The 25224-nt window shown below is 32.3% G+C and overlaps 3 protein-coding genes across 14 annotated transcripts in view; 1 reads left to right on the top strand and 2 right to left on the bottom strand.

Annotated features, from left to right (window-relative positions):
• Positions 1–1193: 1193 nt before the first annotated feature.
• LOC147068103 (dual specificity protein phosphatase 14) lies at positions 1194–12268 on the top strand. The gene is made up of 4 exons (XM_085952913.1): positions 1194–1738; positions 5659–5911; positions 8537–8673; positions 9934–12268. Exons 1-4 carry the CDS (start codon positions 1629–1631, stop codon positions 10121–10123), a joined length of 690 nt encoding a protein of 229 aa, XP_085809039.1. The 5' UTR covers positions 1194–1628; the 3' UTR covers positions 10124–12268.
• Positions 12269–14157: 1889 nt separating this feature from the next.
• The window catches only part of Ogdh (oxoglutarate dehydrogenase Nc73EF), a 34755-nt gene continuing 23688 nt past the window's right edge, over positions 14158–25224 (bottom strand). For 7 of the 11 annotated variants that reach the window (XM_085952901.1, XM_085952903.1, XM_085952904.1 and 4 more), the window contains 4 exons: positions 19517–19709; positions 18510–18812; positions 17221–17352; positions 14158–15213 (listed from right to left, as the gene is read on the bottom strand). In XM_085952901.1, coding sequence (XP_085809027.1) covers positions 15114–15213; positions 17221–17352; positions 18510–18812; positions 19517–19709 — 728 coding nt within the window. In that variant the 3' untranslated portion in view covers positions 14158–15113. The remainder of the gene's footprint in view (positions 15214–17220; positions 17353–18509; positions 18813–19516; positions 19710–25224) is intronic. The other 4 variants (XM_085952909.1, XM_085952907.1, XM_085952908.1 and 1 more) reach the window with 1 other exon arrangement.
• On the bottom strand, positions 21795–24939 carry LOC147068102 (uncharacterized). 2 transcript variants are annotated; one of them, XM_085952912.1, is made up of 3 exons: positions 24674–24939; positions 24255–24347; positions 21795–24142 (listed from the first exon to the last, which is right to left on the bottom strand). In XM_085952912.1, the coding sequence occupies exons 2-3, from the start codon at positions 24325–24327 to the stop codon at positions 21927–21929; spliced, it is 2289 nt and encodes a 762-aa protein (XP_085809038.1). In that variant the 5' UTR covers positions 24328–24347; positions 24674–24939; the 3' UTR covers positions 21795–21926. The 2 variants fall into 2 exon arrangements, with proteins under 2 accessions (XP_085809038.1, XP_085809037.1); XM_085952911.1 differs by lacking the exon at positions 24674–24939 and having other exon boundaries at positions 24255–24464.

The raw sequence follows: 25224 nt of genomic DNA, 5'->3' as shown, positions 1-25224 counted from the left end.
AAAGAAAATGTAATACATTTTAACTCGTGTCATATTATGTTGTTTTTGAAATAACGGTAAATGGGAGCATATAGACAATATTTTTTTAAAACAAAATGACATATATCTCAAATTTGAAAAAAAAATTGACATTTATGTTGTTTTTGTAAATTAGTTATCCACTCTTCAGTTTTACAGATTATGCACATCGTATTGTAAATACATAATAGTATTTTATTATAAGAAAGCTATTAACTACCAACAAAATTATACGCATTTGATTATAACATTTATATTCTTTTGTACATAACTAGTGCATCAATAAAATATAATAAAAATTATTATATCACATCGCATACCTACTACTACATATTATTTACACGCACCTTAAAATTATTTAACAAGAGAGCTTTTGCCACACTGCGAGCAAAAGCTACCGTGTAATAAGTGCCGGTGTGGTGACAAATGTTTCTTGGGTTACCTAACGATTGTCAAATCGAATAAGATGCGCAATCATAGATATATTATGGGATTTTAGTTTGATATGTAGCAGTAATAAAATCTATATTTAAAAAAGCTTTCGAATAATGTAAACAAGTAGATATTATTATATAAAATATATGTAAGCTCAGTTTAACTACCTATTGCTGTGATAAATTTTATCTGTTGGCAGAGAGAATAATTATTAATAATTTTATAAGTTAGCATAAGTTTATAAAAGTAATATATAGAAAATTAAATTAAATTAACGCACACATAGACAGCGATCTGACAAGTATTTTCGTAGAATACTCGTAAAAACATTTTTTTTTAAGTTTTTTATATTATAAGCTATTTTTGCATATAAAAACAATATGAACTGTGAAGAAAAACGTGTTTTTACATATTAATAATATGTATAAGTATGTATATGAATTACAACAAAAATAATATTTCGCAATACCGGAAGACGTACTCGTCACCCTTTGTCCTCGTAATTAGTAAAATATTCCGAACCCTTTGCATACCTGGCACTGGCAGCCGCTTTATCATTGACTAACAAACATGTTTGTGTATTTTCGTAAGAGCCCCATTAAAATGCCGATCTCCCCGAAATATTTCCTAAAGGTGCCTTTCCGCTTTCCGAGCGGCACAATCGTCCGAATAGTGCGAATGGCCAACCGCTGACGCATGCGCGGGGCAACCCCTCGCAACGCGTCGCGGCGCCCTGGACCGACGCTCAACGCTGAGTCAGACGCCGACAAGACGTCCCAGTGCACGCACCTACGACGACGCCCCGTTCTGCAGTTTCTATTGACATTTCGTCGATCTCAAAACATACCCGCTACCTACAGTACCTGTCAATTTCGACATACGTACGCACACAGTTTTGAAGTCGGCATTCAATATACTACTATACGTGAAAAAACATTGCTGAATCCATTTGGAATTTAGGTTAAATTATTGACTTTTTCGTTCACTAGCGAAAAACGTCAACAAAACTTTATCATACGTGTTTTAGATTTTAACGGGAGTGCTGATTCGTTTTAATCAATTAGACAATGTGATCAATTGTTAACAGAATATATATTATATATTTTAGTGTGATTATAACATTTCATAGGAATATAAATTACTTAATTTTAAAGAATTTTGTGAAATACGTAATAATGAAAGTGCTAAACGAAGAAGATCTCAATGTTGAGATCAGAGGTCGCGAAGACGATGCCAAAAGCCGGACAGATGTTCAAGATATATTAGCCGACAATGAAGAATCAAGGTAAATGAGTTGGCTCGTATTATTACTTAATCAAATTTATCATTGTCATGTTTTCTCAATGTCCGCTGTCCACCGAAGAGATTTATAACCGAGCATTCTGAAAAATATTCCAAGAATTATTGTATTATGTATTGTAATTAGTTTTTCTCTTATTTGCATCGATGAAAGTCATACAATAAATGTTTTTCAATCGCTGTGTTTTTTGTTCATAACCATATAAGAACATGAGTTAATATATATATATATAAACCTATCTACTAACTAAGAAGATTATTGCGTATATATTTAAAACTCACGTAGAAAATACGCCAATTCAATTTAATGTGGTTGTTTTTGATGCATTATTTTACTCTCTCTACGTAATGATGCCTGTAAATATGCACTCTGTATGTAAGGGGGAAACCATGACCTATCCTACCGACCTATCTCGTCTTTACACTAATAATAATATACACGTTCAAACTTGAGAAAGAAAAATTTTGCACTCGGCTCTGTATTATAAAGTACGTGTGCTCTTTTATAACGACATCTAAATATGTCTTTTATTGGAACCATAATACTATGTCAAAATGTATTGAAACGTTTTTTCAATTAATACTATCTAATATTAAAATATGATCTTAAAAACAATATACAATATTACAATTTAATTTATCCACGTCAACATATTCTTTGAAATATAGAAAATTGAAGATAGATTTTTTTTAAATCTTTGTTTAGTTCCCCCACTTCTAATTTGTTGTAAGTATGATTTATTAGTTTTGACTGTTTTGAGTCTGACGAATTCGAAGATTAAATCCAAATGTAGCAGAGTAAAATTCCGCATAGCAAAAGTGATTAACATAATATCTTAATGCCTGCTAAAGTCAGATCAAAACTACCCATATTTGTTTCAACTGATGCCAACCGAAGAAAGTTTTCTTCGTTACATTAAACTGGAAATGAGATGACGATCTGTATAATAATTGCCAAAGATGATTAAGAAACAAAACTTACACACTGATCTCAAAATCTTAATTAGGTAGGTAGATCAGATGTTCGTAATAATTTCCACGCGAATTGACTTAATGAATGACTGGATAGTTTTAATTCTACCGGTTGTAGTAGTTGGTTAGATATCATATTGATTACTATTTCATTGATTATTTACATTCATAGTACATACACCAGTAAAATAAGTCAATAAACATGCTACATTCAATAGTTTAATATAAATATCTGGGGAACTTTTTTGTTATTGTCATAGTACAGGCTCCATCTATGCTTGCGTTTGAAAAATGCAAGAATGCGGAATGACTACAGCTTGTCGTTTATTGCATACTTAATAACCCAAAAATGTATTATTGTATCTGCCACTATAAATAGTGGTTTTTCGCATTCACGAAAACAACAGGCAAGCCAAGTATTAAAAAAATCATTTCTATATAATATAATTACGCATTTTATTATACGAAAAATCATTAAAGGATTAATCGAACGAATTTTTAATTGCCTCGTCGAGACTTTTGGTTATTGGTTGGCAGGCAATATATTATTAGGAATGTTAATAATTCTGTTGTTTTACAATGAATCAGCGATTTTCCATCAGATATATTAAACCCTCAAACCGTAGCTTATATATTTCACAAATGAAGTTCATACATTAATTCACAATAGCTTGCTTTTTCAAACGTCTCGAAAATTACAGAGTACCTATACGATTAACATATTTTAACCTAAATAACATTTAATTAAAGTTGTGGAATATGGCATTAAAAATGTTTGTTTTCAAACAAAGTAGGTATGCAAAGATAAGCCCAGGTAGAATGTGATATGAAGCAGCGCGGTGATTCGGAAAATTAAATGCTTTCAATCTCAATTAACGATACTATCATTTCCATCACGATTCTTCATAAACCTAACACACTTTAAGTAGGTATTGTTATTTTATATATTTCAAAATCGAATCTTTCATTTCTTTATTATGTCTAAACATCAACCTTTTTATTGCAATCCATTTTCTATTATACGAGGGTGGGTCAATAATTCCTTAGAAAAAAGCATTATAACAGTTTTTATTTTTGTATTTTTTTTTTATTTCTCAACATAATCTCCTTGGAGCTCAATACACTTGGTTAGACGTTTCTCAATTTTTTTTAAACCGTCAGAAAAATAAGTTTTCGGAAGGTCCTCAAAATAAGCATTTGTCCGATCGATGACTTCTTCATTTGAAAAAAAACGTTGTCCACTTAGCCATTTTTTTAAGTTTGGGAAAAGGAAAAAGTCACTGGGGGCTAAATCTGGCGAATACGGTGGGTGGTCGACCAATTCGAACTTCAATTCTTCAATTTTAGCCATTGATCGTAAACATGTGTGAACACGGGCATTGTCCTGATGAAAGAGGATTTTTTTCCTGTTTAAATGAGGCCATTTTTCTTCAATTTCGTTTTTTAGCTGGTCCAATAAAGATGCATAATAATCCCCTGTTATTGTTTTTCCTTTTTCCAAATAGTCAACGAAAATAATTTCACGTGCATCCCAAAATACAGTAGCCATAACCTTACCAGCTGATTTTACGGTTTTCGCCTTCTTTGGACATGGTTTGTCTTCGCAATCCACTGCTTTGACTGTTCTTTCGTCTCGGGAGTATTATAGTGGTGTATCCATGTTTCATCTACAGTCACAAAGCGACGAAAAAATTCATCCGGATTGCGTTGCATGAGCGACAACAGGGCTTTAGAGGCCACCACCCTATTGCGTTTATTGTCGACTGTGAGCAAACGCGGCACCTATCTTGCAGAAATATTTTTCATGCCCAATTTGTCATGTAAAATAGAAATGACGCTACCTTTTGAGATCCCTGTAACCTCAATTATCTCACTCAATTTTAATCTTCGGTCACTTAACACCATATCGTGGATTTTATTGATCATTTCTGGTGTAGTCACCTCTACAGGACGTCCTGAGCGTGGTTCATCCTTTGTTGATGTACGACCACGTTTAAATTCATTTAACCAGTTATAAATAGTTGCAAGTGAAGGAGCAGATATGCCGTGAACTAAATCCAACTCATTTTTTATTTCCTTTGCTGTTAACCCTTTTATATTAAAATGTTTAATAACAGCTCTAAACTCAATTTTCTCCATTTTCCATTTTTCCATTTTCCACAAGCAAATTTTTTTTTTAAATGTACGAGAAACACACAACAACCCGACCAATCTGATTGAAACTTCGCAGCATACTGAATCGGTAGTGCCGCTGCATGAAAACAAACCGCTTACAGTACTAGTCGCGCCACCTGTCGGCTTTTCTAAGGACTTATTGACCCACCCTCGTATTACATAGAAATATGTCGGAAGATGAGTATTTAGAAAAAAAGTATATTCAACTAGATATAATTTCTAATACTGGAATTTCTAATTCAATAAATACATAATCAAACAATGTTTTTATGTCTTTTAGAATCTGTTTAGAGATATGTTGTCGTATAAATTGATTGCCAGCCGTAAATAATCGGCAAGAACATTCTCGCCAATAAAATATTGAAAGTATGTAAATGGGGGTCAGAAAACTCGTTAGAAATGTAGCGTTGAAATTATTACTGAATTATGAAGGTTTATGAATATGTACGAGTATTACACAAATATGCCCCAACTCCAATGATTCATAATATGAGATTTTTTATACATAAAGGTGAACCATAATTTTATTTTTAAATACTTGCCTCCCCGTTTCGCCATGCGTATTTATCATATTAGTAAACGATTATCATCTATTAGATCTAATGTAATGCAGTGATGAAAGAATGTTTTATTTATTCGCTACAGCGTAGTAATATAAGTCATAGTTCCCGCTACGTCTATAAGCCGTAGAGGCGTAGAGGTAATAGTATAACTCGGATTGGTGGCATTATAATGAGAATTTGATGTTGTTCTATGCAGTCGGCGCAGAGCTTCAGGAGTAGTCGCCGGTCTGTCACCGGTTTGCGACGGTCTGATGCTGGCGGGCGCCGGAGCTTGCTGGCCAGCCGCGATGAGGGCCTGCGGAGTCTCCTGCGTCGTCAGCGCCGCCCACGAGCTTCCGGACACGCCACTACCTCATGCGGATACTGCTTTTGTGAGAGTACCCGTCAAAGACACCGTGGATGATGACCTGGCTTCGTACTTTGACCTCATTTCCGACGTTATAGAACAGGTTAATATCACATTGTTCCTATCTACTTTCAAAACATGAGTGATTCTTTATCAACCCCCAGTTACATATCATTTATATCATATTATTATGTACTAATAGGTACTAAATAATAATATGACGTAATAACTATGTACATTTCAGTAGAAGATTTATTTTCCACACTAAAAACTACCATTGTCTTATTATTAGCGATTTGACAAGAGAACGTCGTTATTTCTGTCCACAAAATCCTTCAAGTAATAATTATTGCATCTAATATTTTTATTTTATTTTTTTATTATTTTTCACGTGTTTGATGTTCAGTGCCAAAAATATTGTCATTTCAAGACCCTTGCGCAGAATAAGCATTTCCACGATAATCGTAAGGCAATAAATGTTGCTAGCAAGGATAATAAATGATAGATGATGAATCTAAATGTATGTACCTTTACGACAACGTATTAGATGTGCCTATTGCCATGAAATGACTCACATGAATGGAATTCGTTCAATAAAAGCTCAAGTCTTGCTGTGAGACAGAAGTAGGTCGATTCTAAATATATTTAAACGTGAACAATGTTAGTATATCATAAATAAATACCTTCATACCGAAGAAAATCAATTGTGTATTTGTAATAATAATCATACAATTAAATAGTCTCCTCATTAAAATATATTTTACATACTTACCGAAGAGCTTTATCGTTTGCACTCGTTATAAAAGCTACGTAACTAGTCATTACGTCAAAATGTAATAAAAATAATCTCTTTCTTTTTTATATGGTTAAATAAAACACTTGTTTTTTTTAGTATAACTGGTCAATAGATGAATAAATTTAATTAATACCCATACATACGTAGGTACCGACATAATATTTCGCATTGAAAGAGATGGAAATCTCATTTATCCAAGAATCGTTGCCAAAAGTCTGAGAAAAATAATATATTTTGGCTACCTATGTGCTCATTATTTTTTTTTCTGTATATGTAAATGAAAAATAAACGAAGAGGCAGCCGGTTTTTGGTGTCAAAAACATTTCATAACGACATTCTCTAATTATCCACATGTCGATGTTCTTTAACTTCACACGTAAAAATACTTTCGCTTCATGGAAAATTATAATTTTAAATGTCACATACCTTACCTACAACAAATTTTATGTTAAAATTTTCGGCTGGTAATAGGTAGATTTATAAAAACTAAATATGCAATAGTTAGAGATATTATTTTTTGGTTTCACATACAAACATAATACAATACATAATTAGACAGTTGATAATTTAATGATGAAAAATAGATATCCTCAAAAGACAAATCTACCAAAGAGATATGAATGTTTCAAAATAATGGTGTAATAATAAATACAACTGATTATTTTTAACTGATTTTAACAATATTCGGTATCAATATTTTCTTGTGTAGATTCATGTTATTCTCTGAATTTAGTAAATGAAAATAATTCTGGAAATAGAGTAATGAGATATGTCTAACGAAGACAGTAACATAAGAAAGCATGTTAACTCATAGTCTGAAAATTACTAATATGTGTGGGTTACCTACATACATTCCGGTCAAGAATATTTAGGTGTCATTGCTCTCACGCCCTAAGCTCAGTTTCTAGAATAAAAATATTATTTTAAGAATAAGTAGTTGCCCATTTGGCATTTCGATAATTTATTATGATAAGCCACAGGATATTGGCGTGGCCGATGACTGGATGGATGCGACGCGTTGACCGCCTTCCCGGTAGAAAGGGGAACGGAATGCCTTTGTGAAAATGAACAGAGTAACAGACAGTACCGGATGCGGGGTCAAAATAACACGACTCCCACTCAAATGCCTGATTATTTTTGTTTACAGAATCTCATTTTTTACATCATGTGATTTAAGCATTTTCGCAAACCGGCTAAAATGAGTTTTCGCTTTCCCCCTAATGAATGATTATATTTAGCGGATATGCGAACACGTCGAACGACGCGTGGCTTCGAATGTGACGTCGATAGGTGTGTCGGCGTCTTGACCTACAAACAAAAATGAAATAAATAATACGCTCACTTTAATTTATAAACGCAAAATGAATTATGCAATTTTGATTTGAGCTTTAATGTCAAGGCTCGAAGCTCGTAATTCATGAAATAAATGAAAATCATAATATCATAAATTGAATATGTAAAAGTACTTATATTTAATAAATATCAACCGTTGAACAGCCAGGTTTTTTTTTAATTTTCTGCGATATCTACATAACACAATGCATTATGGACTTATTTAATCGGCCAAATTAAAAGATTTTTGGGTTATAAATACCTCTGCATCTATATGCTTACACAACTTCACGGTTAGGTATATATAATTCTATTTTTGTTCAATATTTGGTACATCATGTAACCAGAACGTATGACGAGAGGGTGTAATCAATAAATATTAAAAAAAAAATAAGTATTAAGTGCCTATGATCTACTTATTTTTTAGTGTTTCCAATTGCAACAATTTTTAACAATTGACCGATTCAATGATTACCTACGGCTTAAGATGCTTTTTTACATTTCTTATAAAAATAAAACTATATTGATAAAGAAATCAAATTTATGACTAAACAAATTTAGATGGGCACTAATTTAGAAAATATGATTTCGTTGTTATAGGTAAAAGCATCTGGGGGCTGCACGTTGGTACATTGCGTTGCTGGAGTTAGTCGATCTGCCTCACTTTGCCTAGCTTACCTCATGAGGGAACAAAGACTGACTTTACGTGACGCTTTCCATCACCTAAGAGAAAAAAGGTAAGCTTTCATACAAACTTTTCCTGTAATTTTGTGGTATAAATGTTTGTGTGTAGTTTCTTCTTTTAGTAGGTAGTAAAATGATTTGGTGACAATGAGAGTTATAGATAGCTCTTCACACTAAGATCCGATCCTGAGCACCGATCTATAACATTGTCTGCCGTCATGCTATTTTTAGATTCATTCAATTCGCTGAAATATTGTATCTGTAATGTAAATAAATTCGTATGTGTGCGTAGGCACTTAATGAAAGTACGTAGGTGCATCGTACACTAAGAATCTAACAAAAGAAGCAATTTCGTGAAAATTTAAAACAATTCCGTCATAAGATAATCAAGAAATCGGACTTACACTCGGCTATTGATCATTTTCGTGTGCTGGAATGTAAACTGTTTACGTTCCAAGCCAGATGATGGCTCGATTGTCTGCTCGAAATAAAAATAAACAAAATTACTTCTCCCAAATATAACATTAACGTATTTCACTGCAGAGGTGCTCAAACATACCAAATTATTTCAATATTAAGACTTTTCCTCGGATTAATAAAATACCTATACAACATATCTATGACGTATTATTTCCCATATACTTTTAACCAAATGCCGCAAAACAACGGTTGAAAACATTTTATCTGCTGGCTTGCAAAATTAAAAACATGAATTGTGTATAATAGATACTACCTAATTATTATTAAGGACATACCTAATGATCAATTTAATCGTTGTTGGTGTCCCTCACTGTTCAGATTTTTTTAAAATGATCAAATGCTGAACCAAAAGTGAAATCTACTTTTTTGGATACTTCTATTTTATAAAAAAAAACGCCAAGATCCTAAGTTTATTCAGTAAGTCGGCAATCTTTTGGCTCATGCGACAGCGAAAGATTATATCGGTTTTTACCATCGCGCTAACTATCACTAAAAATGAAATACTTAAACAAATTAACACAGTGGAATTTTTCTTTTCGAATGTACCTAACTAATTTATTTCACTTCTAATTTTCATATATACTTTTCCATGACGTCAGTCAAGTTTCATGTTGTTTTTAATTTCATCACTTACATCAGACTTCGATGGCTGGCAGTTTGCCTTTTAGTACTGTTCATACCTACTACACTGTATTGTTATTCCTATCATAAAACGTGAACGAAACTCATATACCTAATAATAATATATAGATATAACATTTCTTAATTTCACTTTTCAAACGCACATTCAAAAAAATACGGTTGTTTATAAATTTATGTTTATTTTATTGCAGGCCTCAAATACGACCGAACACCGGTTTCTTCAAACAGCTGATCAAATATGAGCAGCGGTTATTTGGATCCTCTTCAGTCAAAATTGTCTTCAATGAAGCGGCGGGAAGAGAAATTCCTGATGTATACGAAGCTGAATACCAGCAAATGCTGTTTTACCAACAGAAATCTTGTCTTACAGGACGGCATTAGTCCAATATTATATTGTGTCAATTCATTGCACTGATAAATTTAAGTTAACTAAATAATTATCATCAATATAATGGTAGAGCCAACATCGAATAAGTTTTATTAAAGTTGCAGTAGTTCCCTTTCTAGTCAGAGGAATTCTAAAAATTATATAAACATTTCAATGACTAAACTGCACTGAATATTTTAGTTGGCTCTATGTCATCACAATGTGTCTAAATATTTTCGGCACTATGAAGCAGTGATTCCTAATCTTTTTTGTTCGCCTAACCCCCGAAGCATTTAGATAATAATATCGTGGAAACTATCTGACTGAAACATTTTAAGGTGCTGAGGGATAAATTAATAAAAAAAAACACGTGTAAAGTTGTAGTCAGTGACATACTTGTTGATGTGTAGCCCTGAAGCAGGTATGCTGGAGTTCGTCTCATATTTTATGTATATATACTTACTACAATGAATTATTTTTGAGTACCTATCTTAAGTGGTTACATTCAAATACAGTATTTATATTTTTTATATACCCACAATCATTAATTGTGTTGGCATCGCAGGCGAAAATGTCACTTCTACAGAATGTACTTTTACCTACTCGAAATAACAATGCCAATGGGGGGGTAAATAATAATTAAATACTGCTGTTAACAAAGGAAAACCCGTTTTCCGTGTTTCCGCAAGCTTTTGCGCATTTTCGAGGAACCTGATTGGGAATCACTGTTATAAAGACTTAATTCTAAATTAATTTTTAAATTAAAATAAGGACTGTCGACTGAACGCGCTTATTATGTTTAAAAATTATGTCTTCATACTGGTCATCGCTTTAATGGCTTTGATATCTTTCGGCGAGACTGCAAGTTTTATCAGTTATCTCAAAAGGTAGACCTACTCATACAAACCATCTCTGGTTAACTAATATTGTCAATTGATATGAATATTATAAATAATAAAACGGCTTTACTGGCTTTGTTCATATTTGTACAAAAGTTTACAACATTTTAACATAATAGTAAATTTGTACAAGTCATAAGACTTTCAATGTTAAAATAAATTCATATCAAGGAGAGGCAATTCAATTTAAATTAGTAAAAATTGTGGGAGTTGATGTTGGAATGCAAAACATCTTATTGAAGACATAATAATTGAATTTAAACATATAAGTTTGATATTGTGATTTGGGTGATAAAATTAAGTGAATTTGTATTTGGTATACGAATGTGATGTAAAGATATTGTTGCGTTGGGTTCTATAACTGATCATATTTCAGTATAAATTCTCGTTTATATTAATAGATAAGGACAAATCATAATCTCTTATAGCCCATCATAGTTGGAACTATGTATCATAGTTTAACGTAGATATAATATCACTGTATTATATTAATATAGTAATTATATCGAAGAAGCATTGAGAAATAATGATGGAGCATAAAATATTAAGTATCTTGAATATCAATAAATATCATTAAATAATAAATTATTTATGTAGAATGAGACATTTTGAATATTATCAATTGACAAAATCTATAATATGTATGGCCACTTGTGTGACAAAATGTTACAAGACCAACTATATAATTAATACTTAAAAAAATACAGTGACATGTATAACATAATATATAGATTCTTCATTTGAATTAAAAGCGGCGCATATGTAATTATTAATTGCCTACAAGTACCTATTTCTATTTTCACTTTTTTGTATTTGAAAAATATTGAAACCAAAGTAGTAATCAATCTGTCACAATTATAGATTGTTTATTTCATATAATAGCTGAATGTAAAAGTTTAGATTGGTATAATAATTTAGATACATATTCACATCATAAGAAATCAAATAATAATTATTGAAATTAATTGTTCTCAATAAAATTGACATAAATTTATAATAATTTAAGGGACCAAAATTCTGAATGTATTACTTTAATGTGTTTTATCATCTTATTTTATTTTGTCTATTCATTTGTTACCCACCTTTTTTTCTTTTCGTAGATTTTCAAAAATTCAAAATTTGTGGATCCAGAGTTTGCAAAAATGTTTGATACTCGTACTTGTATTTTCTGTTGGTTTCATTGTTAGATTATTCATTCTGAAATATGGACTCTTGGATTAAAATTATAATTACTTTTAAGAATAACATGAAATAAAATGGAATTTCAAAATAAATACTTGTTTAATTTTAAATACACTCTTCCATGTTACCACAAATATTACATACAGGGCCATCATAAAAGTATTAATATTTTTCTGCCGATATAACCAGTAACAATACTTTCTCTTTTGATGACAGCCCTAACGACTGATATCAATTAACTTTATAAATTCCTAATCACCCCATCAAAGGTCCTGCAAAAGATAAAATTACTAAAACTTTGAAATGAGACGTTTGTATACTGCTACACCAGTATATCTGAAAGTACATCATTGCCCTACAACAAATAATTCTTCAAATTTCAGCATAACAGTAAAAGTATGGTTATTCCAGCCCTGCGTGGCTTGAAAAACGAAAGATAATCCGTCGTTCTAGAGCACTGGAACTGCCACCTAGGTGATTCTCAAAAACGTCACACGTCACATCACTTGGAAATTTCTTCAAGGTCTCATTGATTATACAAATGCAACCAACTTATCAAATATTATGGAAACCCTATACCAATTATTACCTTCACACTCATAACCATATATTATAATATGCAAAGGTTATAAAAAAAATAGAATGCACTATAACACTGTAATTCTAGATCTGTGGTGCACACCAAATATCAGAAGTGCCACTCAGGGTGTGTCACTTTCTTATTTGTCTCATAGCAACCGACGGTTAAAAATTGGAAAAGAGTCTTGTTAAGTCTTTCAGCACTAAAGGCGTGCTAGGCGCGTAACCATTAAATGGCCATTAGATACTATTAGCATGAAATAAAATACTTTGTGACCGACAAGTGGCCTCAGCGCACTCTGTACACATCACCGATTTATATCAATGTGATGGTTATCAAAGTAATTGCGATACTGCTGGAAAACCAAATTTAAAAAATAAGTTTTTGTCTCGTTCTGTTCAAACACGTTGGTGATTATTTAATACAATTTGAGAACGTGTGAGGCGTCAGTGTCGTTCTGATACATTTTGGCAAATTTCATTTACCGACACTATATTTCGGCTCAAAATGTGCTACGGGATGGAAACATCTATCTGATAACGTTTTAAATAGCCAGTAAAACAACATTACATACTGTTTGTTCTATGGCGCTGTGAGCTCACGTGACGTTATGGTAATGTGGTAATAGTATTATTTACATCAGTGGTGAAGATTGCCTATTGAATGGAGGTACACTAACTTCTGTTTATAATGTTTCGGTAAATCAGTTTGAACTATTTATGGCAATTATATTACAATAATTTGTCAAATATATTATTATGTATTATGTTGACAATTCTCATAATAAAATTATTTCTTACAAGGCAAGGTAAATAATAAATGATCATTTAATACTGACTTTTCAAAAATGGCAAAATTTTGCTAGACTATGAGGGCTCGCACATCAGAACTCGCCGCATGCGTCTTACGACGAATTCGTCGATGTGACGTCATCGTAAACCAAGAAACAAACGTTATCAAATGGAGCTTCGCAGATTGGCCGATGCAACTCGACGCTGCGACGATCCTGCATGCAACATGTCGCATTCTGCTACAGCCTGCATGTTGTATCTAAAAAAAGTCGACTCCGCGCAAGCGCACAGCCCGCGGCCATCGGCCATTTCTGTCTCTATCTCTGTCTACACTGTCATTGCTCGCTCATCGCTGGTCACCGCTTTTGACGTTTGTTCATACAATCAACACAATAAAAATGGCAGACGAGAGACTCTCCGATGCGGCGAATGTCGATATCGCTAGGCAGATGTGCGAGGTTTTATCAAGGAACACCGCCTGCCCGTTCTCGGAAGCTTTGATTTATGGCGGTTAGGCACACGAGGCGAGTTGTGATGTGCGAGCCGGCTAAGGAGAATAATCATTGGAAATCAGACAGTAAATAAAACAATAATGGTGATGTTTAGTAGAATCGTTTAATTGTTCGATTTGATGGTTACAATTTTGAATTTAAGTAGTTATTATCACAGTCATGGACACTTTTTACGTCCAATCATTCAGTTTTCTATAGTTCGGCAGCAAGCTGAATTCGATCAGGTTTTTCTCTAATCAATACAAAACCAAACAAACTATGCCTGACTATAAAAGAAAACAAAAAGTGCATCGAAAAAAAATGTCTTTAGACTCAGATAAAATTTAAAAATCACAACTTCAATTTTCAATGTATTATATCTTTTAAGTAATTCTTAACATTTTTATAGACAAAATAATATTTTTTATATTATGTATATGTACATTCATAAAAATAAGAGAAATCCCTTTAAACACGAAGGTTAAATTTAATTTGAGATTTATAATGGGAAATGCTATAAAAGAGCAAGAATAAAATATAACACCGTGAATCGATCACATCTCCGGTACGCGTCCTCAGAATAAAGAATTTCAAAATAACAAATTTCATATTTACTAATGTGCATTTATTATAAATCTCATCAATACTCATATTTTCCCTAACTAATATAAATATCTAGAAACTATAGAAGCGGGTCTTAATTCTTTAACTACAAAGTATTATGATACAAATTTAAATAATACAATATCATTTCAGTATAGGTGAAACATTTTGAAACATAAAATCTGGAGGAAAGATGAAATAAAACATTGTGACAAAAACTTGTCAGTGAAAGAAAACCAGTTTCTTCTAATGACGAAAAAATGTTAAGCCTAAAATGAAATAAATAAATCAGATGATGGTAATTTCTTTGTAATCGTGAGGTAAAAGTAAAATGAACTATCGGTACCTACAATGAAATTATACATTAAAATAAATAAGGCGGTCGTATGTACGGGCGAGATTTGACGGGGACAATACAATTAGCTATAACGACAGTGAATCGTTGAAATTTAAGAGTTTTACAAAGCCGTCGACTCATCCAGCAGATTGTGCAACTCTTTAAGATGGGCCGCCTTCGAACCTGTGGCTGGAGATGCGGCTGCCACTCTGCCAATGTAGCTGAAATACAACAAAATTAATAAAGATTTTCACCTAAACCTTTTTCATAAAATTAATATATTTATATGGCTGCAGAAAATTAGAATGACAAAATAAAACCATCCACGCATCATGGTTCATTGATGACATTTTTTGTAATAATTATTTACCACAGAAAAAGTTTTCCTGTATTGTTAAATTTTTGCAATGCATAAATAATTTTAGCATTTAGTATGTGCGTACAACTAAGCTTGTGAAACTGTGTTAGCTCAAACCATCATAATAATTTATAGGAAAATAAATTGTGATAAACATAATAAATATTTTATGTTGCTACCAACTTTTTTCTGTGGATGGCTTTATGGTTACATAGTACATTAATTAAAAATAAAGTTACACATAATTATAACATGTATAATTACGGTAATTAAAAGACAAAATGAGATATATTAGAATTAATGTTGATAAAATACAACGAATTTTAGGAATAACAATGTTTCCATTAATATCTGTTTATATTTTTTGGCATTAGTAATGCATACATACAGTAAAACCTCGATATAACAGATAAGATTTATGTATTAAATATCAGATAATAAAATTCAGCTTTAATTATAATATTACAGTTAATTATAATAAAAACTAGACTTTTTCAAAGCAGGATTATTGAAAGCAAGCACCTCAACAGAGAACATTAATGATACGCCACAACAGATCTGTCTGGATATATCATCCGAAGATGAATAAATAGAAAAACCTTCTTTTTTATACAATAGACATTCTATTCTGCATTAACGAACACCCCGTTGCCCGCATTAGCCTGTTATATCGACGTTACATTGAATGTAATTTGGCAAATTAATTATTAGACTATATTCAATATTAGATGGCAGTGACAAAGTGGAGATCCAAAATAAATTAGTGCTCACTAAACTTTATCAGTCATACGTATCTGTTTTCATTGAACTAAGAATACAAATTGCACATGTTGGTTAGTTTTTAAGATTCAATTAAACCCTGCCATAAAGATCAAAAATATTCTTCTATCTAAAATTATGGTTTATGGCTTCAGATATTTTATAGACAAAAGAATACTTTTATCTTTTATCTATTACATATTGTTTGGTTTAGGCAGGGTTTAATTGAATTTTAAAAACTAACCAACACCATCTGCAATTTGTATTCTTAGTTCAATAAAATAAATAAGTATGTCTGACAAAGTTTAGTGTGCACAGCTTACCTCCACCCTTCGCCACTGTTAGATGGTATGAATGAATGTGTAATCTTATTAATGATAAACACATTAAGAAATTAATTCAAGCATGATAAGTAGGTACTTGACTTGACAATGACTGTAGAGTTTTTAAAAAAATAAACAATTTATTATAAAACAATAAATAATAATTTGATGCCACTTTAGATCTTTTATAATTATATTATAAAAAAAAGTTTTATTCAGTAATAATGGCAGCTAATACAAATGTTTAATCAGTGGAATAGTAATATAAAACCATGGTAAAACCATAATAATGAATGGATTTTTTGAAACTTTCTGAGACTGAATTTTAAAAATATGACGGTCAGATGTTCAATGTTCAGTTCAGTTCAGTTCAATGTAAGTTATAACAGTAACACTCAGAGGTGACATAATATATAGATATTTTAAAGTAATGTGAAGGACAGTAAGTTATGCAGTTAATATTAAATTGCAGTTATGTATAATATATATAAATATAAAAAAATATATAATGATTGTGCCTTTATTACTGACATAAGTTATATAAATTAGAGTGAAGAGAAAAATTTAATAAAGACAAGAAAATTTACAGGAATCGAAATTTTTCAAAAAAATTAAATTGGTCAAGATTTATTTCTATTTATACGATGATAATTTGTCATTCAACGTTCATCTTAGTAATGAAATATTTGAGTTATTTGATTATAACTAAGCAAATAATAATAAAAGAAAACATAAGCGCAACATAATAACAAAAACAACATAACAACTGCATAATGACCGTCCCTCACCTAACTTCTCTGACATGAGGTTTATTATCTGTTACGATTTCATCCTCTGTCGGTTTTGGCGCATTTTTATTAGAATTTGACCATTTGAATATGGATGACAACCAATTTCCTTCATCAGGTTTTACAGAATTACTGAAAATTTGAAGTAAAAACCATTAAGTAATAATTTTTATACAATATGCAACAGTTCGAATGTTTGTATAAAAATCTGGTAAATTCAGAATCCTACCTATTTTATTCATTTGTATTGAATTGAGGGTGAAAGATTTCATTGATTTGAAGAATTTTATTGATCAAGGACAGTAACAACATAGAGTGCAGAACTACATGGTTCTGAGTGTTTATTTTTGGTGAAACAAAAGTAACAATGGGGCTGCTTAGAATACTACTTCATTGTTAGGTTATTATGTCAAAAATAAACATTTAGCCGGCTCTCACATCAGAACTCGCCTCGTGTGCCGTACAGCCATAAATCAAACCTTCCGAGACCGACGACCCAGTGTTGCATGTCACAACCTCGCATATCTACCTAGCGACACTTTTTTGTAATCTCTCGAAACGTCAAAATATACTCTGGCTAGACAACAAATGCCATTACGCAAATGTGCCATCAGACACGGAAACAGCGATTATTATGTATTGGTACTGCAGAAATTTAAGTAGAAGGCGAAAATATTGGATTCATCCATCAATTAGGCATATATCGATGCACAGTGCATCCTGACGACTAGATAAAATGGCTGATGAGAGCTGTTTGCGCAAGTGTGCAGGCTAGCTCAAATCGGCAGAGCCGATCTCGACAAATAAGTTGAGCCGCATGCGACTTGTTGATTTGCAACAGCGAGATGTTTTTTTCAAACAAAGAGTCGTATGCGAACAATCTGCGGAGCTCCAATTGACAACATGTGTTTTGTGAATAACGGTGACGTCACATCGACATGTTGCTAATAAGGTGAGTTCTGATGTGAAAGCCGGCATAGAACCTTGTAGTATTAGGATCGCAAAATATTTGGATTTTAGAACATTTTTTATATATCAAAGAAATGTATCTAATTTTTCTATATTTTACAGGAGACACCAAACATAAGTAAATTGGCATTCCGCTGACATAAACAAGAAAGTGTTTTTATTAGATACGTTATTGAACCATGTTTTATCTGTTGAATTATTTGATAAGTCTCTTTGTCACTTAACATAATATGTTATTATTGTTATGTAACTCAAAATCTATTTAAAAATAATACCTAAATATTATTTTCTAAATGCCACGGATAATGAGCTATTATTACCTGATATCCCTCTGTCCATTCAAGCATGTCTTGAATCGCGGTTGGATGTAAGACCAGGCTCCTTGGTTCTTGTGCTCCTCTTGTCCCCAGACAATCTGAGCATTTTGGTATTTCTCGCATTCCTTCTTGACCAAGTCGTAGGGGAAGGGACTGATCTGTTCCATCCTCAAGATGGCGATCTGGTCATCCAGTCCTTTGGCGGCGCGGGCTTTGCGCAGGTCGTAGAACACTTTTCCTGTGCAGAAAATAATTTTCTTCACTCCGCTGGGATTCTGGGAAGCGGGTCCATCATCAGGAATAATTCTGAAATGGGTTAAATTGCATTTATTTTATTAGCCGTATTTCTTTTATCTTTTTCCAATTCCTCTCAATATCTCACAAATGATCAAATCTTACCTATTACCAATATTTACTATCTTCAGATATATGAAAAAAGGTATTTTTGCCATGTCCACGTCCATGGAGGAATAATATTATATGAGATATTTATTTATTTAATATTTTTCCTATTAGATATATAGGCCAAATCTCTATTACGAAATTATATTTAAAAGGGTTGAGTTCTTTCCAAACATAAAAAATCATGTTTGGCAAAATTAATCCAAGGTGGATTTGGGAGATATTGTAAAGATAGATTATTAATTATTACTATCAATCGAGGGCACTTGATGGAATTTGAATTTAAATTCTAATTGATTTAAGTTTTGTATTCCATTTGAACTATTTCTGCTACCTGGGTTTCACCTTTCGGCATCTTGAGGCACTACGCGCACTCACCAATGGTAAATACACACTGACAAATTGAGTGCACATAGTGCCTGAAGATGCCAAAAAGCAAAACCCGGTACGCAAGAAATTACTCAAATAGAATAGTATAATAAGTTAAATATATATCACTCATATTACACTTTGTGCACTTGATGATTCAAAAAACGGTACAGTGTCAAACATTCAAGACATAATAAAACAAAATATATTATAATATGTAAAAAGAAATTTAATCTCGCCTCAAGAAGTTTGTTCCTTCCTTCATGAGGTCGAAGGAGGATCGGGCTTCGGGATGCCTCAGCAGAGATTTGGGGGTCATGAGAACGAGTGGTTTGCGGAATGGCAACAAGATTTGTCTGCGCAAAATGTGGAAGTAATTGGCAGGGGTCGTGCAATTTGCCACTATCCAATTTGCATCGTGGAGTTGCCTCACTGAAAAATATTCATATTATTAGGACTTCGGCACGTAGAAAAAAAAACAAAATATGATAATATTTTGGAATTTAATTATATTAATTAATGGTGCCGAGGCTTGAACTAATACGAGTGCAGCAGTGATCGAGGACCTCATAGTTGAATATGCAATCATAAATTCAACATAACTGTTTTCCAAATTTTGTGAAAAAGGTTATTTATTAAATAAAACTATTCCACTAAAAATTTTGATATTTCTTAATTAAGTAGGTATGTAATGTTTTTAGTGTTTGAAGGAAGTAAGTGACAGTTGTAATGAAAATAATGATAATTTATACACCATGTCAATGGGATATGTTCGAAAGTTGAAAAATAATTTTGATGGCCTACACCGAAACTTTATAGTATAGAGAGGGACAATAAAATTATTATAACATTCTAACGTATGCTCGAATTTACCGATTGAGAACCACAACACATAAACAAATCTAAATAAAGCGTCAACAATATTCACTGGCTCTACAATCTGATATGGATCTTGGCTGCCTTTCGAGAATGTTCTCTAAAGTTTTTAATTGCTAATGAAATAACCATCTATTTTATTAAAAAAAATAAGCCTCCCAAAATTATAGTGAAGGTTACATGTAAATTGTATGTATTGCATTTCACCGTATCACAGTTCACCATCACTGGTAATACCGGAAAGAGATGACCGTATAACATTGAGATCAAAAAATTACACATTGTTTGTGGAGCATTTCAGACAGTAATGATCCAATTTTATTAGATTCAATAAGAACATCAAATTGATATTGATAGATAAGACTTAATACTTACGAGCACCTACCAGAATTTTATACAATATGATTTTACTTCTAATTAACTTATTTACCTATTTTCTTCTGTCTTTCCCTTGTATTCCAGTGGGTTTTATTGTTTTATTTAGACATGAATTTGATCTCAATACTATATGGCCATCTATTTCTGACACAACTGCTCACAGTCAACTATGATACAGCGAACTCCATGTGAACTAATTTCCGGACGTGTATAGTGAAGGAACTTCCGGATTCCTCTCTATCAGATGTTACACACTCATTATTTAATTATATGTCACCTGTACTCATTTAATCCTCAGCACTTTTAACTCTTTTACTATACTGGCAATTTTATTAAAATATGTAGTGTCAGAAAAAGACAAGGTTTGTTGGAATCACATAATTGGAAAATTTATAGATATTTTAATACAATTAAATTTGTAATATCATTCATGTAATACAAACCTTGAAAGATAAAGTTATATAAAAATTATTAAGAATTAGTTTTAGCCAAACAGTAAATTTATACATATTAATTAGGCGTAGCAAGAACAGTATTATAATACATAGAATGTATTTATTGTATGCCTTGTATATAAAATATGTAGTGCATTCATCTTGACATAGTAAACTGTGTACACATAAGTGTACAGTAATCATTCACTTAATAAAATCGAATGTCAGGCGATAAGACAGTCAGCCAATGAAAAATCACATGTCAGTGTAGTATTGCAGTCATGCGTGTAGTTTTAACAACAATACATAATATATATATATACACATCACAGCATTGTATCATTGCCATCCTACCGGTGTATATCGTCGTGGTAAATGCAATAGGTTGTATGTCAAAAATACCAAACTTTTCAGGAGAGACAAAAAACTATCCCATCTTAACCCCATTTCACCGATTTTTTTCACAAATTTATTTTCTTGGTTAAATTTGTTCCCTGTTAAGATGGTTATCAACATTTTTACGTAAGATGAATATTTAGAAAGTTAGGTTGACATACGACTATTTGCTCATCAATGTTGGCCACTTTTGTTGACATAAGTCCAATTTTTATGTATACATACCTATATTTAATTCACTAAAATTTGGTATTTATAATGAAACGAATATAATATTATACAGATTATATTATATTAATATACATATTGTTATACACTTGTACATAAACGCTTAAAAAGTAAGCTTAGACTAATGAAAAAGTAGATTTATTATAAATTGGAGATCTGTTTAATTAGGTACTTTTAAAAACAATTACAATTTTTAAAAGAAAAGATTAAAGTTAAAATACAATACATAAAATATTTTTTAAAAAAGCATTAAAACAGAGCAGGTAAATACCTACTTAAAAGTAAAAATAGCAGTTTTAAAAGAATACTTAATTTTTTTTATAAAAAAGTATTTTTTTTATTTAAACGGTAGTCTGGTGTAAAAATCTCTGTAGTCCTCTGGAATTAATAGTTTTAGTACCTGCAAGTGTTGGTATTTACTCTCCTCAATAGGGCAAGGCCCATTGTATAATTTTAATCGTTCACTGCTTGCGATTGAAACTCGCGCTCGTGTTGGAAGTGGTTTCCATGTATGGCCGAAGTCCAATTTAAAGTTTATTAAACCTTCTGGAGTATACTGGTATGCAACGACATCGTTTACACATGGGTCGCCAGTTTTCTTTCCAGGCCGAATACTGCTGTAGTAGTCTGTGCTGAATTGTTGAAAATCGTCATGGCTGAGATAAAGTGTTTTGTATGGTTTCTTTACTCTTGCACTTTCAATGATAGCCATGTAGTCGGCAGGGACGAAAATTTGTTTTCGATTTCTCAGCTTCGTTTCGATTGTTGAATGGACGCTGTCAACCTCCATGTGTGTATGCCCTACTTCCAGATATTTGTGTTCTATGATAAGATTATTCTTCATACTGATGTCGAGTAGTGCGTTTGATAATTTTACATTCCTATTTTGATACGCACAACCATCGCTCCATATTATAACTTTTTGCGGTACCAGATGGCCGATTTCCTTCAAGATAAATTTAGTAGCTATAGTGCAAAAGACGTCACTTTCAAGCCCCCCAGCTCCCTCATGCCATACATAACACGAGACGTCCTTCGTGGCTTGGTTATAATAGACTTGGTTGTGTACTTTTAATTTTGTTTTATAATAATTTGCTGAAGCATTTAAACGAGGCGAAAGAAGAACAGCTTGCAAATCGACTGTGTAACATCTGATGTTTTCATTTTTCAGAGCTAAGGATTTATCAGACTCTTTTTCCGCATTAGCATCGTTCTTTTTTTTAATGTGTTTCTGAAAACTTTCTTCGTCGAGTGTCCCGTTTTTGTGCAAAGTGCACTCATTGCACTGATCTTTTTTTGGCGTGTAAATGTCTAGATTCAATTTTTTATAAGTATTTTGAAATGTACCCCATGATACTTTTCTTTTATTTTCAGAAGCACATTTTTCTAGATATAAGCGATGCATGTCTCGAAAACTGTAAAAAATTGGCTCCAGGTATAACTTACTTGAAGAGGATCGACAATAGTGCGATTCAACTTTTGGCAGAGAGTTAAACCAGGTCTCTAACTCTTCTGAAATAGTTAGTGTTGCATCTTTCTGGTTATTTAAATTCGTTTCAGATGACTGCGGCTCTTCAACCTTCGAGGTCCATAATTTTAAGCATTTTTCCCCTATACTTAAAGTGTTTAAAAAAAATTTTTTGCAAACTTGTTTTTTAATTATATTTTCAGTTATTTCTTCAGTTTCTTCATTTTTTGCTGTAAAATAAAAGCGAAAGCTTTGTTTTCTTCTTGAGTTTTCACTGGCGATTCTTCTGTATTTTGGGGTGGTTTGCAAAACGTTTTCGGTGACAAATGTTTTTTTGGAATCCCAACTTGTTTTTTTCCAAAAATTTGTGAATATCACGGTGCGTTGTTTATCACTAATTGTATCGCACTTAAAGGCTGTTTTTGGCCCACCCTTTTGAGGACGCACATTATGCCCACCACAACGTGGACCTATGGTCTTAGATTTTTTTTTAGACGTTTGTCTATACTTGCCGGACTCTTCACTCTTCTCAAAACCCACATAAGACTTGCCTAGCAATCGCAGTTGAGAGTTTTTTTGCCTCTTCCACAGTTTACAATTAATGCTTTGCCCTTTTCGTTTTCTTTGATTGACTTGCTCATTAGGTTCATCACCATGGGTGTCAGACTGCATAGCAAACTCCTCTAAATCTTCTGATGAGCTTGATTGATTAGCTTCAGGTTGATACAGATCTTCAGAGTCACTACTGCTGTCAGATAGTGAATGTTCAGGGCCACTTAGATGTTCAGCCATCGTCATATCATAATTTATATTTTGTCTCAGGGCTGATTGTGTTGATACAGTGTTCTCTGCTATCTCTATGTCCGAAGGTTGCTTCAACAATGATTCTGCTTGTTCTAAAATTGGAGTTTCAACAGTCAAAGTATTATTAACTTCAGCAAAATCGAGTTCTATTTCTGAGCCAATATTTTGAAAAATTTCTTCTAATGGATGCTTTAAGAGTTCAATTTCCGCCGCATTCCCAGGTTCAACTTGTAACGCCACATCGTCAGTGGTTCCTACGACTCCACAGGTTACTTGAGGTCCTGAAGAAAATAATGATTTTTAAATTTGATAATCGTTCATGCTCCTCAGCAAAATGTCATCTCCACTCCACACCGTATTGTTTTATGACGAGATAAACTTATTTATTCTTACCGTTATTCTTAGATGAAGTAATTTTGCTGACTGCTAAAGATACCAAGTACCGCCCACGACTTCCATTAATCATTTTGATAGCTTTTTGGTAATCTGGAACAGATGCAATTGATCGTATGTCAAAACCGATGCTCGGAATTCCCTGATGCAAAAGGTTCTATGTCAAAGATTCGTGTACCAAATTTCTATTTAATTAATAATAATTGCATTATTATATAACTAATTTTTACTCTAAATAAACAGTGTCTTATTAAAACTGTCGATCTTGAACAAATAATTACTTTGGCAATAATAAATAAATGAGACAAAAAGTAAGGTTAGTATCTCTAGAAAGAATCTTGAAAAATTTACTAAAATTAACAACAGTAATGTAATTATAAAGTAGATTTAAATAAAACAGTGGTTAGAAAATTACTTACATCGAATTATTTGATGAATTCTTGAATATAACGTCAAGAACGAGGAATAGAAACAAACAAAAACATTACTGTCATGATGAGGTTTGACATACAACTGTTTGGCTTGACCAATATCAATGACGTGTCGATTCGTCTTTTTGCAAGTGTTGAAATAGTCGACTTCTTATTGGTTCAACGACATAAGAGCTATTCGAGGTCGTGTAGATGACTGAGCTGATCACTATGGCGCAATAAAACAGTTTTGAGATTTTTTTGACATACGACCTATTGCATTTACCACGACGATATTTAAATTGAATATTACACAGGCCAGACAGACAGTATACAACACGGAGCATGTATATAGGATCTTTATGCTTCATTACAATCAGATTTGTTTCCAAAGTCAAATATAAAATTTTTTGAAGTAAATTTCATGTATGTTATGTATGCATAATAATTATTTTTTATAACAGAAAATATTAGGCATTCATATTTAAAGGCAGGAGTCAGTGAAGGCGAAAGAGTATTATAATTATAGAATACAAAACAGTCACATTTAGTAGAAGGGC

This window comes from Rhyacophila brunnea, unplaced genomic scaffold (genome assembly GCF_057557595.1).
Source record: "Rhyacophila brunnea isolate RB1 unplaced genomic scaffold, BYU_Rbru_1.0 scaffold_3, whole genome shotgun sequence".
In the NCBI taxonomy this organism is placed as follows: domain Eukaryota; kingdom Metazoa; phylum Arthropoda; class Insecta; order Trichoptera; family Rhyacophilidae; genus Rhyacophila; species Rhyacophila brunnea.
This window is presented reverse-complemented; position numbering and strand designations above follow the sequence as displayed.

Excerpts from the sequence above, each read along its gene's own strand:
- LOC147068103 (XM_085952913.1), top strand. The coding sequence starts at position 1,629 with ATGAAAGTGCTAAACGAAGAAGATCTCAATGTTGAGATCAGAGGTCGC. Across the intron at positions 1,739-5,658 it reads GCCGACAATGAAGAATCAAG|TCGGCGCAGAGCTTCAGGAG; the intron begins GTAAATGAGTTG and ends TGTTCTATGCAG. Across the intron at positions 8,674-9,933 it reads CATCACCTAAGAGAAAAAAG|GCCTCAAATACGACCGAACA; the intron begins GTAAGCTTTCAT and ends ATTTTATTGCAG.
- LOC147068102 (XM_085952912.1), bottom strand. The coding sequence starts at position 24,327 with ATGATTAATGGAAGTCGTGGGCGGTACTTGGTATCTTTAGCAGTCAGC. Across the intron at positions 24,143-24,254 it reads TACTTCATCTAAGAATAACG|GACCTCAAGTAACCTGTGGA; the intron begins GTAAGAATAAAT and ends TATTTTCTTCAG.